The 17,692-nt window shown below is 37.7% G+C and overlaps 1 protein-coding gene across 1 annotated transcript in view; it reads left to right on the top strand.

Annotated features, from left to right (window-relative positions):
* Positions 1-5,610, top strand: part of LOC142866373 (uncharacterized) — a 39,581-nt gene extending 33,971 nt beyond the window's left edge. Inside the window, 1 exon segment of the mRNA XM_075999746.1 lies at positions 5,586-5,610. Coding sequence (XP_075855861.1) covers positions 5,586-5,610 — 25 coding nt within the window.
* Positions 5,611-17,692: the final 12,082 nt, after the last annotated feature.

The raw sequence follows: 17,692 nt of genomic DNA, 5'->3' as shown, positions 1-17,692 counted from the left end.
TGCTCTTTTGGAAATGATTTTTAGAAGCCTGTGTCTCACAGAATTATTTATCTCACAGAAGGACATCTTCTGTCCCACCCTCTTAAACTCTCTAAGAACTCTACCCATGCAGTGATCTTCCTTAGAATTCAGTGAGAGCCAAACTTCTTGTCATGGCTTATAAGGGACTACATTATCTATTAGCATTTCTATTGGTTAGGAGTTATGGGACTGTCTGTGCATATTTTGAAGACCATGACATTAAACCATCATTTGACAGCCTTTCGCTCTCCTGCCCTTTCTGGGGTACAGTAGCTGATCATAGCTCACTGCAACCTCAAATATAGGGGCTCCAGGGATCCTACTACCTCTGTCTTCCAAGTAGCTAGAACTATGGGCATGAGCTACCATGGCCAACCATTTTTTTATTATTATTATTTTCTTGTAAAAATGGAGTCTCCTTATGTTGCTAGGGCTGGTATAAGATCCTGGCCTCAAGTGATCCTTCTTGCTTGGCCTCCAAAAGTGCTGGGATTATAGGTGTGCTCCTCCATGCCCTGCTCCCTGTTTTAAGTTCCTATTGATGCCTCATTTCTGAAATGTATAAAGGGGAACAGTGGAGATATTTGGATTTTTTTCAGTAATACCAGAAACACTAGGGATAGATAGTCATATTTTATGCATCATGATTTCCAATTCTGTTTTCAGAGGCAATTCTACAGAAAGTCAGGCTCATTAATTTTGTACAAATGCATAGCCTCTGCCTAAATGTAAGAAAATCTAATGTTATTTCACTTCTAAGGAATCTTTTTCTAGTATAGAATAAGAGTAAATTTTCAACTTTGTTATACCGAAATACCAAAATTATAATATAGTTTATTTTCCCTGCTCACCTTATAGAAATCCTAAATATACTGTCTCATTCAGTGCTTCACATACATGAATATATTTATACTCCCAATTGATTAATAATATTTTGATAACTTATATTCCATAATTTCCCCTATTTGGTAGCATCAGAATCATGTCATTTTTATGTGTGTATGTGTGCATATATTTCTGTATGGGGGGTGTTTAATGGGTGGAAGTTTCCACAAATAAGAATTGTATCACTGTATATATTTATTGTATACACTGTAGTGATCTGATATGTGTATAAATGGTAAAACAATATAATTAAAGAAATAAACTGTTCCATCATCTCACATATTTACCATATGATTATAGTGAGAACATTTATTAATAGTAAGGTCTATGGGCCGGGCGCGGTGGCTCACGCCTGTAATCCTAGCTCTTGGGAGGCCGAGGCGGGCGGATTGCTCAAGGTCAGGAGTTCAAAACCAGCCTGAGCAAGAGCGAGACCCCGTCTCTACTATAAACAGAAAGAAATTAATTGGCCAACTGATATATATATATAAAAAATTAGCCGGGCATAGTGGCACATGCCTGTAGTCCCAGCTACTCGGGAGGCTGAGGCAGAAGGATCACTCGAGCCCAGGAGTTTGAGGTTGCTGTGAGCTAGGCTGACGCCATGGCACTCACTCTAGCCTGGGCAACAAAGCGAGACTCTGTCTCAAAAAAAAAAAAAAAAAAAAATAGTAAGGTCTATGGTCTTAACCAATTTTAAGCATATACAATATTATTAATAACCCTAATCATGTTGCCAACAACAGATCTCCAAGATCTATTCATCTTACACCTAAAAAATTTTACCCTTAAACATCTCCTCATTTTTCCTGACTCTACACCCTGGTAACCACTGTTGTACTCTTTATTTTTGTAAATTCAACTCTTTAAAAATAATTATCCATAGCAATATTTATCTTTCTGGGAATGGCTGATTTTACTTAGCATAATGCCTACTATGTCCATCCATGTTGTTGAAATGGCAGGATATTCATCATTTTCATGGCTTAGTAATATTCTATGGTATATGTTTCTGCAGTCATTTTTTAATCTATTCATCAAATCAGGCATTTAGTTTGTTTCCATTTTCTTGGCATATGTGCATAATGCTGCAATATATATGGCTGTGCAGAATCTTCTTAAGATACTGATTTTACATGGATATACTCATAGGTAGAATTGGTGAATGATTCACCAGTTGTGTTATTTATATTTTTAACAAATCTCTATGATGAAACTATCCATTTACAATCAATAACAGTGTACAGGGATTGCTTTCCTGCACACTCTTGTCCACACTTGTTATGTCTCTTCTTTTGGACATTGGCCATTTTAACAGTTGGGAGGTGAAACCTTACACTTTTCATTTATATTTACATGATGTTTTGGTGATGCTGAGTTACTCTTTGTGTTTCCTGTTGTAAACTGGTATGTTGTCTTTGAAAATAATCTCCATAAAATTTGCTTATTTTTAAGTGGGTGAAGACATTGTTTTGCATTTGAAAAATATGAGTTTCCTACATATTTTGTGTGTTAACGTATTATATAATATGAAATTGAAAATATTTTCTCCCATGCTATATGTTTTCTTATTTTGTTTTTCCCTTGCTGTGCAGAGGATTTTAAGTTTGATGCAGGCCAAATTGTTTATATTTTGTTCCAGTGCTTATTTAGTCATATAAAAAAAAAAAAAGAAAAAAGAATATTGCCAGTCGTAGGTCAAGGTTTTCCCATATTTCTTCTTTTCTTTATACTTTTATGGTTTTTTTAGAAATATTACAGTTTTATGTCTCCCATTTAAATCCTTATTACATCTAGAGTTAGTTTTTGGGTATCATATAAGAAAAAATAGTCTGCTTTTATTCATTTGTTTTTGGGTATTTAGTTTTCCAGCACCAAGCATTGAAGAGCCACACTTTCTGTATTGTGCATTGCTAGTGCCTAGATAAATGTTACTTGACCTTATATGTTTCGGTTTATTTCTGATGTCTCCATTATCTTCCACTGTTATTTCTTTTGGTTTTTAGGCACATATTTTGCTGTTTTTATTACTCCTGCCTTAAAATTTACTTTGAAATCTGAATGTGTGATGCTGGTTTTCTTCTTTCTCATTATTGCATAGGGCTCCTCAAAGATATTTCTGATATCATAGAAATATTAGGAATTTTTTGGTTAATACTGTCAAGTAATGCCCATGGAATATTTATAGGAATTGCATTGAATGTATATATTTTTTGGATAATATCTTTCTATTTACTCATGTCATCTTCAATTTCTTTTATTAATATATTATAGTACTCAGTGTAGAGGTTTTTTTTTTAACGTTTGGTTAAATTTTTTTCTTAGAAATCTGTTATCTTGATGGTATTGTACATGAGAATGTTTTCCTTTTTTATTGTCTACTTTATTGGTGTATAGAAAAGCAACTGATATCTGTATGTAAATTTTACATCCTGTGACTTAACTGGGGGGTTTTATTACTTTATAAAGCTTTCTTCCTATCTTCTTTATGGGTTTTGATATATAAGATAATGTCATCTGCAAATGGTGTTATTTTTACTTTTTGCTTTCTAATTTGAGTGGATCTTGTCATGTTCTTGCCAAAGTTTTCTCCTTAGGTCTTGTAGTAATATGATAAAATACTAGTATTTTCAGTGGTTGCACATTATGCTTATGGTGGTATGTGTGCATATGAAGGATTAAATACCTTTCTCAGTTTTTATAAACTGGTTTAGAAAGGTAAAGATTTTTTTTTCTTTTGAGTAGTTGGGCTAAAGGTATCTCTACTGAGTTTTCAATGAAGTTTCCGTAGCTAGGTCACAAGACTGCCGCTTGCTCTGCAGTGGAGTCTGCATCTGGTGGGCAAGTTCCAAAGGGCTTGGATGGTTTCCAATCCTCTCTTGTTTCTGGGTAAACTGGTTGCCTTCAGGGTTTGCATGTGTATGACACATACTAGGCCATGGTTGTTCATTTCAGTCTGCATATTTTAGGGCCAATACCATAAGTGTGTGTGGGCGTGTCTCCCAATGAGTACCTTGGAAGTGTCCCTGCAGGTCACTGTGTGGATCTATGCCCTAAAAGAACTGGATATGGACTGTAGTTCAGACTGCTTTAGCAGTCACAGTCTGCTTTACAGATGATAGCAAGACCAAGGTATTCAGGTCTGCCTCCATGGCTGCAGATAGCTGTGTCTCTCCCAAAGTCTCTGGATGAGCAGCACCACTCCCACTTTGCCAAAGGGAACCACTGGAGACTCTGTGTATCCAAGATAATGACCCATGTTGCAGTCTGTATTCAGGACAATGGGTCCTTAAGTTTGTCACCTAGATGGGAGCCTGAATATTCTAAATGACCCTTCCAGAACTATGGTTCCACTAGAGTTTAATGCCCTCCATTTAATTCTTCAAATTCAGATAATTGTAATTTTCCTTGGATGCCTGCCAAATTTTTGTTGTTCTTTGGGAAAGAAAAAAAAAAAAAAAACAAGTGGATCCTTCCCCTCCCACCATATAGCTGATTTGTTCTCCTTATATATTTTAAATTTGTGATCTGTTATAATTTAATTTTTATAAATTTTAGACTCAAAAGTTCAGAATAACATAACAGCATTTCAAATTCTCTACATTCTCACCATATGTATGTGACGGCTTATGGTTTTATTTATTTAAAAGTTCTCAATGTAATGGATATGAGGTGATATCTCATTGTGATTTTTTTTTGCATTTTTCTAAAGATTAACAATTTTTATGATGCTTTCATTTTATGTTTGGCCATTAGCATATCTTATTTTAAGAAATGCCGGATCAATCTATTGTCCATTTGTTAGTCAAGTTGTTCACATTTGTTTTTGAATTTTAATCATTGTTCATATATTCACGATTTTAAATTCTAACAAATATGTGATTTGCATCTATTTTTACCCATTTTGTAGGAGGCATTTTTACTCCACTAAGTTTTCATTTCTGCAAAACATTTGAAGTGTGATACATTCCCATTTTTCTTCTCTTCCTTTTTCTTGATTATGCATTTGATGTTACATCTACTAAAACAGTGCCAGGACCAATATCATGATGTTTCCCTTATATTTTTTCTAAGACTTTTATACATGTATTTCTTATGTTTTAATATTTAATTTACTTGAGGTATATTCTAAATAGTGCAAGGGAAGGTACCAACATCATTTTTTTTCTATCACAAATATTCAGTTTTCTACAACATTTGTTGAAGTGACTCTTCTTTTTCATTGCATGGTCATTGCAATCTTGATTAACATAATTTTGGTTATGGACACAAAGGTTTATTTCTGGGATCTCCATTCTGTTGTTTCATCTCATTGTTTGTTATTGTGCCAGTAGATTGTTTTGTTATTCCTGTAGATTTGTTTTGAAATCAAGAAGTGCTATGCCTCCTTGTTTGTATTTCTAAAACAGTCTGGCTATTTATTGTTCCAATACGCTTTAGAATTTAGTTTTATATATCTTCAAAAGAAGTATGATAGGACTATTATAGACATTGATTCAATTTGTATATCACTGTGGAGTATTGACATCTTAATTTTTTAAATCATCTGACCATTGAGCTGAATGCATTAAAAAGTGTGTTTAATTTTGACTTATTTTTGTATTAGCAAGTTTGTGTTGTGCTTTTGATTTCTAGTTCCATTTCATTCATGTCAAAAAATATATGTTGTATGTTTTTAGGATTCTTCGACTTGATAAGACTTAAGTGTCCTAACAGCATTTATCATTTATGATTGAAACCATAGTGTATTCTGCTGCTTTTGACTGAAGAGCTCTGTAAATATCTTTTACGTTCAACTGGTCTATAATGTCTTACCCATTTTCTGTTTTCTTATTTATGTCCTGTCAAATTTTTGTATTCATCATTGAATGTGAGGTCTTACAGTCTCCTATAACTAGTGTGTTGCTAGGTATTTCTTGCAATACTTCTGTCCATAATTTTGTGCATATTTTCTTAATATGTTTAGAAACCCAGTTATATAATATATATTTAAAAATATATATGCAACAATATGTACATTACATGTATATCATCTATGTGTATTCTGTGCCATAGATTTCTCCTAAATGACCCATTTTTTCATTATAAAAGTCTTTGTGTCTTCTGATGGTTTTTGACTTAAAGTATATTTTCTTTAATTATGGCCACAATATCGTCCTCTTATTATTTATGTAGATTTTTTTTTACAATTACTTCCAACCAGTTTGACTTTTTAGAGCTAAAGGAAGGCTTTTGTAGGTGGCATATTGTAGGGTTCTCTTTGTTTTTTATTCATACATTTATCTTATTTTTCATTAGAGAATCTAAACCATTTATATTTAATGAAACTCCTGAAGGAAGAGTGTGTTGTTTCCATTATTCAAAAACTGAAATTGAGAATTTGAAAGAATTGCATTTAATCTGTAGACCAATCTGGACATCTTCACAACATTAGGTCTTCTTCCCTTGAAGAAGAATGTATTCAAGAGTGTGTTGTTTATTTTCCTATATTTGTGAATTTTTCTGTGTTTCTTCTATTATTTATTTTCAGTTTCATTCCATTCTAGTCAAAAATTAAAGTTAGTAAAATTTCAATTTTCTAAAATTGGTTAAGACTTGTGGCTGAACAGGTAGTTTTTTAGGAAGAATGTTTTATGAGCTATCAAGGAGATTGTGTGTTCTACTATTATTCTGTAGAGTGTTTCTAATATATCTGTTAGATCTAACTGCTATGTAGTGTTTTCAAATCTTTTGTTTTCTTATTAATAATTTGACTGGTTGTATTATTATTGAAAGTGGAATAGAATATCAAAGTATCGTATTATTTTGATGTCCATTTCTTGCTTCATTTCTGTCAATGCTTTTTAAAAATATATTTGAGAACCTTGATGTGAGATAAAGATAGATATAATATAAATGTATTATTTTCAAGGCCCTCCGTGAATGACCACTTTTTATATTTATTGCCCTTTTTGTCTCTTGTGACAGTTTTGACTTAAAGTATATTTTAAAAATTATAACGTTTTTCACTTTAAAATGATGTGCCTAATATAATTTTGAACTCCACTGCTCTTTGATGCTAAATGTTTTTCTGATATATCTTGCTATATCCTGCCAGTTGTAGTCTATTGTTCTCACCAGGTTTGAAGTCAAGTCGCTTTAGATAGAATATAGTTGGATTTTTTTTAACTATTTAACTGTGCCTTCTGACTGGAAACAGTAGTACATAAATATTTCCATAATTTTCTCAAAGGAAGGAGTTACAATTTCTCTTATGTTAATTATTTTATATAACTTTTGTCACTGTATTTTCTTTCTTTCTTCTCCTTCTGTCCTGCATTGTGCCTCACTGATTTTTAGTGACATATTTTGATTCTTTGCCTACCTTTATTTTATCTCTATAAACATTTTTTTTCTGATGTTCACTGTGAGAACTACATAAAATCTTTGAACTTACCACTTATGTTAAATGAATAACTACTTCAGTTGCATATAAAAATTCTTAATCTTTACATCTGCCCTCACCTTTATGATATCGATGTCAATAATTATGTCTTTTTATATTGTATAGAAATTAACACATGGCAATGATCCTTTTTTTATTTTGCTTTTCAAATTTTATAGCATAATTAAATATTTTGCACCATCATTATGATAATGCAGAATTTTATTCTTAATGTGTGCATATTTTTCTCAGAGAGTTATGTAGTTGTCAAGGGAGGTGGAAACCAGCCTTTGGAAAGGCCACAAAAAACACATGTGGGGACATATGCCCATAGTTTCATTCTCTTTTGAAAGGGAATCCAGGAGATGGGATTTTACTACTAAAGTGATAACTCAGTGTCAGCATGGAGGAAGGGCTATGGTGGGTAAATGCAACAAAGTTTCCTTCCCCTTCCTGTGCTTCTTGGTATTTTTCTCAATTGGGGTGCTATGAACTATTAGCAGTTATGATTTGTAAAAGAATCATGGTTGCAAGTATATTTTTAAGATCATACATCTATGATGCAAGTAAGACCATGGTATTCTATTGTGCTTTCTTGCTAATGTGCTTTCTATAGTTTTATATATTCAAATTGTGAGGTATATTCACCTGAATCTGGTTAGTGAGATACATTGTTATTTTCATTTCTTTCAGAACTATCTCACTATTGCACCAAAGACCTATTACCAGAGCAGGGCACAAAAGACCCCTTTCAGAAATCAATAACGAGACTATATGGAAGCTGTGTCCTTGAAAATATATACTTAAGAAGAGATGGGGAGTGTGTGGCTGAGTGTAAAAAGCAGAAAGTATGTTCTGATGGTCGTACCCAAAGTTTGTCAACTTGCCGTAGAAAAATCTTCAAAAGTGACAAATGTATAAAAGTCTTTAGCAAATCATCAAGTCTAAATAGACACAAGACAAGACATACTGGAGAGAAAAGTTTCAAACTTAAAGAATGTAGCAAAACATTTAACCACAGCTCTAATGTTTCTGGACATAGGAAAATACATACCACACAGAAATCCTACAAGTGTGAAGAATGTGGAAAACCCTTTAACTGTTGCTCAAAACTTATTATACATAGGAGAATTCACACTGGAAAGAAACCCTACAAATGTGAAGAATGTGGCAAACCCTTTACCCAGTGCATACACCTTACTCAACATAAAAGAATCCATAGTGGAGAGAAACCCTACAAATGTGAAGAATGTGGCAAGGCCTTTACCTGTTGCACAAACCTTACTCTACATAAAAGAATTCATAAGGGAGTGAAACCCTACAAATGTGAAGAATGTGACAAAGCCTTTAACCGGTCCTCAATCCTTACTCAACATAAAAGAATTCATACTGGAGAGAAACCCTACAAATGTGAAGAATGTGGCAAGGCCTTTACCTGTTGCACAAACCTTACTCTACATAAAAGAATTCATAAGGGAGTGAAACCCTACAAATGTGAAGAATGTGACAAAGCCTTTAACCGGTCCTCAATCCTTACTCAACATAAAAGAATTCATACTGGAGAGAAACCCTACAAATGTAGAGAATGTGGCAAAGCCTTTACCTGGTGCACAAACCTTACTGTACATAAAAGAATTCATACTGGAGAGAAACCCTACAAATGTGAAGAATGTGGCAAAGCCTTTAACCAGTCCTCAATCCTTACTCGACATAAAAAAATTTATACTGGAGAGAAACCCTACAAATGTGAAGAATTTGGCAAAGCCTTTAACCAGTCCTCAGTCCTTACTCTACATAAAATAATTCATACTGGAGAGAAACCCTACAAATGTGAAGAATGTGGCAAAGCCTTTACCCAGTGGTCAAGCCTTACTCAACATAAAAGAATTCATGCTGAAGGTAAACCCTAAAATGTTGTAGTATGTGGCAAAGTCTTTTACCAGCTCAGAGATGTCACTCTACATAAATGAATCCATACAGGAGAGAAACCATACAAATGTGAGGAATGTGGCAAAGCATTTTCCCAGTGCTCACACCTTAATATTCATAAAACAATGCATAACAGAGAAAAATTCTATGAATGTGAGAATTGTGGCAAAGTCTTTAATAACTGCTCGCATTTTATTCAACACCAAATACATTATACTATATAAAAGTGAGATAAATATAATGAGTATGGAAGTGCTTTCCCTAAGTATTAGCTTTAAAATGCACAACAGTACTTAAACTTAAAGTAAACAATCATAATGTAGAGTGCTGACAATACCTTTAGTTACAACAGAGATCTTACTGGACATGGGAGAACTTACATTGAAAAAAATGCTCCAATATATTCTCCAATATTGCTCAACATCACAAAAATTTTAAGAGACAGACACCTTACAAATATAATGAATGTGAAAAAATATTTATGCAAAAGATATACCTTAGAGAACCACACAGAATTGATAGTTAAAATTACTCTACAGATATAATGAATTTCAGAACACATTTCATGAAGAATCAAGTCTAAGCAAATATCAGAGGACTAACAGTGTAATACACTAATGCACTAAGACATTCACAAATTTCTTTAAACAAGGTTGTTGATTATAGAGTACCACCCACTTAAAATAGTTAGTTGATTTACTTGTATGTCAGCTTTAAAAAGAGAGAGATTTTGTGAGAGTTATAATTACATGTAAAATATACTTTCTGGTCAGGTTAGGGTAAAAATATAAAAGGTATAATTTTTTTTTTCCTTTTTGACAAGCAAATACTAATGTTATTCAACTTTAAATACAGTAGATGGTATGTTTTCATTCTAAGCGTGTATGTGAATGTGTGTGGTTAATGATAGCTACATCTCATTTATTAGTAGTCTTTGTGTATTCAGTAGGCATTATTCATGTACTTTTCCATGGGAAATTAAAATCACTGAAATGTAAGATTTATGAAATGGAGAGGTACTATGGATATTTTTTATAATAAACAGTATTTCAAGTGATGTATGATGTAGGTATACAGACTAATATTCCTCTCATTATAATCAGAATGAAAAATTAGAATATTATAAATAACTTGTTTTAATATTGTATATTATGATAGATAATAAACTCAAATGAAATTTGGAATATTTTTAGATTACATGTAAACTTAATTTGTTTCATTAGATTAAAAATAATTTTAATGTGTCAAACATGTTGTAGATTGAACAAAGTGTTATTTTTGCACCAACTTTAACCTATCCAATGTAACTCAGAGTTGGAGATAATGTGTTGTAAAAATGTACTGTGGGGTTACAGAGTAAAAAGACATCACTTCTGATCCATTTTATCAGTGTCTCTACTTTGAAGAATAATGTTTCCAAAGCGATTTTTCATTATATGTATAATTACATTGTTACTATAATGCTTATAATAAAGATTTTGTACTTAATGAAAAGCCATACATTTCTTAACACACCATGACTACTTTTTACATTCTATCCTGCATTTTTCTTTAAGTTGCAAAATTATCTCCTCCTGCAATAACTTCACACCCATGTATTTTATTTGAAATTAACCAATTACCAAAAAAAGAAAGTCTCACTGATAACCAAGTAAGTTTAGGGTGCATCGTTTATGACAAATAGGGCTGTCCAGTCTTCTTTCTTCTTTGTTCACAGAAAATTATTATCTAGATAACATGTATGTAAAAGGATTTGCCTAGCTATGTCCAGTAACAACTTTATGTTGTGCCTTTGAAATGTCTCAGTGGATTGATACTGTGCACATCACATTCTGCTTTAATTGAGAGATAACAGGGTTTTCTTTCAATTCTCTTTTAACTTTGTGGATAGGTTTTCTGAGTTGGAGACTCTTTACTTTTAATATTTCCTGAACACTTTCCAGAATTAAAAATGCAACATAAACATAAAATGTGCCCACCACTTCTAAATTAGAAGGACTTTGAACACTAGATTCCTTCTTGAGCTTCCAGTCTGTAACCTGCAACTCTGCAGCACAGAGCTTCACTGTCCCCACATCTGCACACAGTAAGTACTCTAGGCCTCTTTGGTGTCTACTGTCCCTCCGGAGCATACTTAGACCAGATTCCTGTGAATACACTCTCATAGGATAAAAATCAGTAGTTTCGTCCTTTCTCTAAATGCATCTCACATCTTTAGAACTGAAATGGATTCAGAGACCATGGGGCTCAGACAGAAATGGGAACAAGATACTGTGCACTGTGTGTGACACATAAACTCCCTTTCTGCTTTCTGTTTTGCCCAAATTCCAGGAAGTGTGTATGAGTGCTACTGAATCCATGCCTCTTTAGAGACCTAAATCTGCAGATTTGAATTCTGAATGAAAGGTCTAAGGTTCCTCAAGATGCATTACACAGGTTGCAAAGAGGAATTTCTCTTCCTGTTTTCCTTCCCTCTCTGTAAAAGCAAAGGATACACAAGTGTATACACATGTATACACACATTGTATACACATGTTGTGTATCCTTTGCTTTTACAGAGAGGGAAGGAAACTAGACCTGGCCTCAACCTAGAATTCGCAAGACAGGGACATACTCTGGAATAAGGATGTACCAAAAACTCAGGGGAGACATATGCTGCAGTGTTAGAGATCAACATGGACTTGTAAGTTGAGTTTGAAAAAACCTTTTTGGGGTGAGTGTCGACAATTTTCTAGATCTTCTGTAAGGTCGTATTATAATGTCTTATAATGTCTTGTATTATAATGTCTTGTGTAATGTCGTATTATAATTGTGTTAGAAGAATAGAAAGGCTGACACCACATCTAAAATTTTCTGTAAATTATTGGACACTTAGTACTCACCTTTTCTGGCACAGCACGGATTAAATCACACAATGTAAAGGCTTCGTTACAGTGCAACATACTATACTTCTGAGCACATAGCACATGCTCAGTAGACATTGCATTATGCTGCTCTTCACTTTGGAAATTAAGTATATGTTGTGATGAGTGTAGGGCAAAAGGCAGTATGTATGCTGTGCTTGCTGCCTTTACCTGAGTTCCAATAATAATGGATCTAGATTGAACAACATCACCACTAAAAGAGGACATGTCAAAGAACCCAATTAATGTCCGTCTTCCACACCACCAGACCACATTTCTTAGAGTGAGGCCCACTGTACCACATGATTTATATTCACAGTGATGTGTCAGAGACAATTTTAAGATAATTACCTCTCAGCCCAGGCTTTCAGTTAGGATAACCTGGCTAGATTGAAGAAACACCATCACCTGCCTGTTGGGCTGGGTGGGAACATCCATGTGGTATTAATTGTGCCCCACAAAATTCTAATTTGATACCAGCGTCAAGCATTAGGACTTCTGCATATATTCATGTGAATTGAGTTTAGCCTTTATTTTAGAGGGAAGTCACAGGTTCTGCTCTCTGGGTTTGGTAGAGGCAGATCAGTTTGGTCCAGATTCCCATTCCTGTAGCAGAATCTCCTGGCACCTGTAGCAGGGGGAGGTAACCAGAAGAAAAGACAGAAGAACCTTGTCGCGCCCGCCTCGCCAGCAAGGAAGACGCGGCAACTGGAGTTCTTCTGACCGTGCTTTAATGGGGTTCCCTTTAAACTTACATGATGCGGAAGACCCAGCCCGGCAGCGTGCAGGCCGCTATATACCCCAGAAGTACAACCCCTAAGCTGTGATAGGCCGCTCAACTGTCGAGCCACCAAAGCATTAGTCCATATCAGGACCCTTTGTTTGCATTCTCGCGCCACAGGGCAACCGACAATTATGCGTGCGCTGAACTTGTTAGCTGCTCTAGGCAAAGCCGGAAACAGGCGCCAACTTGTAATGGCGTTGACACCGCACCCCACATCTCCCCCTGTTTTATTAATTTAATGAGAGCTGAGCAACCGTTCAGCACCATCCTTCGACCGTGCGATCAAGGTTGCAGAGCCTCACTTTCACCAGCAACCACCTATCCTCGTGCAATGAGCACAACTCGGAGGTGTGCAAAGGCTGGCTGTGGGATAGGAGACATGCCTTATTTGGTGCAATGGGAGAGACCCCTCAGAGTGCAAAGGCCATGTCTGCTAAAATACCTGGGGGTAGGAGCGGGTGCAACCCAAAACTAGGCTAACCTTTTAGCATGGTCAACCACACCTGTGCAGACTGTCTCAGTTCAAGCGCAGCAAATGTCTGTGCCAATACCACATGGTCCGTGGCTGCAAGACCGAAACAAAGTCATAGAGCTAGGAGCTTCAACAGGAACAGGAATGTATCTAGGCAAGCAAGTAACAATGGCAGAGGGGTGAGACGTGGCATTTTAACACAATGTATAATTGCACGTATTAGAGGAACAGTTCACATGTGTACCAGAGGGTTTTTCCGTGGATACCACCCAGATAAACGGGGGCCAAACCCAGACAGGTGTAGGGGCAAAGGTCACGTTTTGCCCTCCCGCAATCACCCTCACAGAACCTTTAAAAGAGTCGCTAAGATTCCATGCGAAACTAGCATTTTTTGCCATACCCCCAGCCACCAATGGACAGGGGGGGCCAAGTCCGTGCAGCTTCCGTTAACCCCACACAAAACACAAAGTCCCCTTCAAGGAGAAGGATCTATTTTCCTCCAGTCTACTACTCTGCGTGTCCAACTGCATGTACGCAGTGTCCAAGGAAACATTAGTAGAAGAGAAGCGAGGGAAAATTGGTGAGTTATGTGTCACAGGCATCGGCAGGGGAGGCACTGACAGGATCCTCCAGCGTGGCTCCGCTGCCATCTTCGCGATCATCCATGCTGTCGTCAGGAGGAGTAGCCACTGGGTCCCCATGCTGCTCTGGAAGCTGCTGCACCGTTCTGGTCAGCCGCGTGGGCACCCAGATGGGATTGTCCTGGTCCTGTGGAAAAATACAAATAGCTCCCCTGGATCTCATTAACACTGGATCCAGGCCTTTCCATAGATTAGACAACACATCTTTCCACTTCACTAATTCTTTCTGTGGCGGAGCAGGCGTGACATGCCTGTCTGCTGCCGAACGTCCCTTGACATCTAAATTTAAAAAATTTAAAGTAAAGAGAGCAAAGGAAAGGCGTCCTTTGGGTGATAGCCCTAGCTGTAGGGCATCTCCCCCTTTTTGTTTTTGTAAGTACATTTTGAGCGTGCCGTGAGCACGTTCCACGATGCCTTGCGCTTGAGGGTTGTAGGGAAGACCGGTACGGTGCTCCACACCCAAGCGAGTGCAAAACTGCTGAAAAGATTTTGTGGTATAAGCCGAGCCATTATCTGTCTTAATAACCCGGGGCTTGCCCCAGGCTGCCCAAGCTTCTAGGCAGTGAATGATAGCATAACTTGCCTTTTCTCCAGCCAGAGGCGTGGCATGAAGGACGCCTGAGCACGTGTCAACAGACACATGAACATACTGAAGCTTTCCAAAGGATGGGACATGAGTTACATCCATTTGCCACATATGTAGAGGACGCAAACCCCTAGGATTTACGCCTGTATGAACAATAGTGCGATAAGGAGCACAATTTGGACATTGCAGTACAATCTCACGAGCATCTGCACGTGTGATGTTGAACTTAAGTCGTAAGGTTTCAGCTGGCACATGATAAAGTTTATGAAAGTCTATGGCGGCGGCGTGGCCATCAGACACCCAGAGGGCGCGAGTGGCGCGATCTGCCATAGCATTTCCCGCAGCCATAGGTCCAGGTAACAAGGAATGAGCTCTGATATGCTGAATGGAAAATGGGTTTTTTCTATTTTGAATAGTATTCCTAATTTCTGTAAATACAGAAAAGACTGTACTCTTGGCAAGAATGTGAAAGGAGTTCTCTAACTGTTTAACTGCGTTGACCACATAAAAGGAATCTGAGATGATGTTGATAGGTTCAGTGATGGTACTGAGAACCAGACCGACTACGGCACACTCTACTAGCTGAGGAGAAGAATAGTTAAACTGTTTGGTATACACCTTGTTCTGAATGACATAGCTCCCAATACCTGTCTTAGAGCCATCGGTATACACATTCAAGGCATCAACCAAAGGTAGCAGTGAAGTTACTCTTGGGAAAATAAGCTCGTTCCGCATTGCAAACTGCAACAAGGCATGTTTGGGATAATGGTTATCAATGCTCCCTGGGAAGGTGCATTTCAATATGGCCCATGCATCAAGATTGGCACATAAGGTGTTTACCTGATTGGCAGTATATGGACAAATCAGGCTATCAGGGTGACGTCCAAAATGGGACACAGCCAAACTAATACCCTTTAAACCTATCTCGGCCACACAGGTAGGATAATGGCTAATCACCTTTCCTGGAGAGGCTTGAGGATGCACCCATAAAAGGGGACCATCCTGCCAAAGCACTGCCGTAGGGAGCGTAGGAGAAGGGAGTACACAGAGGGAGAAAGGATCATGGTGTTGAATGCGCACTAGTTGCGCCTTTTGAATGGCTTCTTCTACCTTATGAAGAGCCTTTAGGGCCTCAGGAGTCAAAGTTCTAGGAGACGTGATGTGTGAGTCTCCCTCTAGAATCTGAAATAATGGCTTCAGTTCTGCTGTGGTAAGACATAAAAAAGGTCGAAGCCAATTAATATCCCCTAGCAGTTTTTGAAAATCATTTAATGTTTTTAAGGCATCTCTTCGGATGGACAGTCTTTGAGGCACAATTTTGTCAGGGAGAATGCTACTACCAAGAAACGCGCCTACTTCTCCCTCTTGCACCTTTTCTGGAGCGACCAGCAAGCCCTTTTCCCTTAAGTGAGCCTGGAGAGACGCATAAGCTTGGCGAAGTACGCCATTATCACAATGACACAAGAGAATATCATCCATATAGTGTATAATTCTTACCTTTGAAAACTTCTGCCTAACCGGCTGGATAGCTGAGGCCACAAAATGTTGGCACATAGTGGGACTGTTAGCCATGCCCTGAGGCAAAACCTGCCATTGATATCTTGCATCAGGCTGCTCATGGTTTATGGAAGGAAGCGTGAATGCAAATCTGCTTTTATCTTGTGGATGCAAGGGAATAGAGAAAAAACAGTCTTTAATGTCCAAGATAATTAGACTCCAATGTTTAGGCAAAGCTGAGAGAAGGGGCAGTCCTCTTTGAACAGGCCCCATAAGCTGCATCTGGGCATTAATTGCTCTAAGGTCATGCAACAGTCTCCATTTACCAGACCTTTTCTTAATCACAAAAATAGGAGTATTCCAAGGAGAATGAGAGGGTTCAAGATGCCCAAGAGTAAGCTGCTCTTGCACTAGATTATGGGCCGCAAGTAACTTTTCAGAGGGTAAGGGCCACTGGGGCACCCACACTGGCTCCTCTGTATTCCAGGGTATGGACAGAGGATCCCCAGCGGCGGCGGCCCCTAAGAAAAACCCAGCCCTTCCCAAGGCGGGGCATGCGGAGGTGGGCGGTACCGCTCACAACCTGCCGCTTCCAGAAAAACCGGTTCCTCTTTCTTTTCTAGTTCCTCCTCTGAGTCTAGCTCCTCCCCCGCCTCCTCCCCTGAACTTGAGGAAGTAAGAGAAGAGGAAGAAGAGGAATCATCCTTAGAAATATTTAATTTCTTAAATTCTGACAGAAAAAGGCTATCTCCTCTGTCTTCTGTCCTGTCCTTTCCTTTGTTATTTTTATTCCTGGTACCTTTACATTTCTTTCTCTCCCTTTTCTTCTTTCTCTCCCTTTTCTTCTACCTCTCCCTTTTCTTCTACCTCTCCCTTTTCTCCTTTCTTCTTTCTCTCCCTTTTCTCCTTTCTTCTTTCTCTCCCTTTTCTCCTTTCTTCTTTCTCTCCCCTTTTCTCCTTCTTTCTCTCCCTTTTTCTCCTTCTTTCTCTCCCTTTTTCTCCTTTCTTTCTCTCCCTTTTTCTCCTTCTTTCTCTCCCTTTTTCTCCTTTCTTTCTCTCCCCTTTCTTCTTTCTTTCTCTCCCCTTTCTTCTTTCTTTCTCCCTTTTCTTCTTTCTCTCCCTTTGCAGGTCGGGCTGCGCTTTCCCTCCCTGCATTTTCCTTTTTTGAGCTCTATATTCCTTTTTTCCACCTTTTACCGCGGTTTTTCCCTTACTGCTTCTCTCTGAGCTTGCTTCTTGCAAGTCACTCAGTGCACTTTGGCTAGCTGCTACGCGCGGGCCTGAAGTCTCATCATACAGGCATTTTATGATAATAGGCCACAAAAAGCGCCGCAGCAGAATATTACCCATTTTTTGGAAGCAGGGGAGTTTTGGCCGTCCCACACGTCAGTTCTGAACTCACCTCTGTCGAGGTCGTCTCCGCTGGTGCTTCAAAGTTGTACGAGTTCCCGGGTTTCGGCACCACTTGTCGCGCCCGCCTCGCCAGCAAGGAAGACGCGGCAACTGGAGTTCTTCTGACCGTGCTTTAATGGGGTTCCCTTTAAACTTAC

Source organism: Microcebus murinus, unplaced genomic scaffold (genome assembly GCF_040939455.1).
Source record: "Microcebus murinus isolate Inina unplaced genomic scaffold, M.murinus_Inina_mat1.0 scaf004_hap2_Mmur4.0, whole genome shotgun sequence".
Classification (NCBI taxonomy): Eukaryota; Metazoa; Chordata; class Mammalia; order Primates; family Cheirogaleidae; genus Microcebus; species Microcebus murinus.
This window is presented reverse-complemented; position numbering and strand designations above follow the sequence as displayed.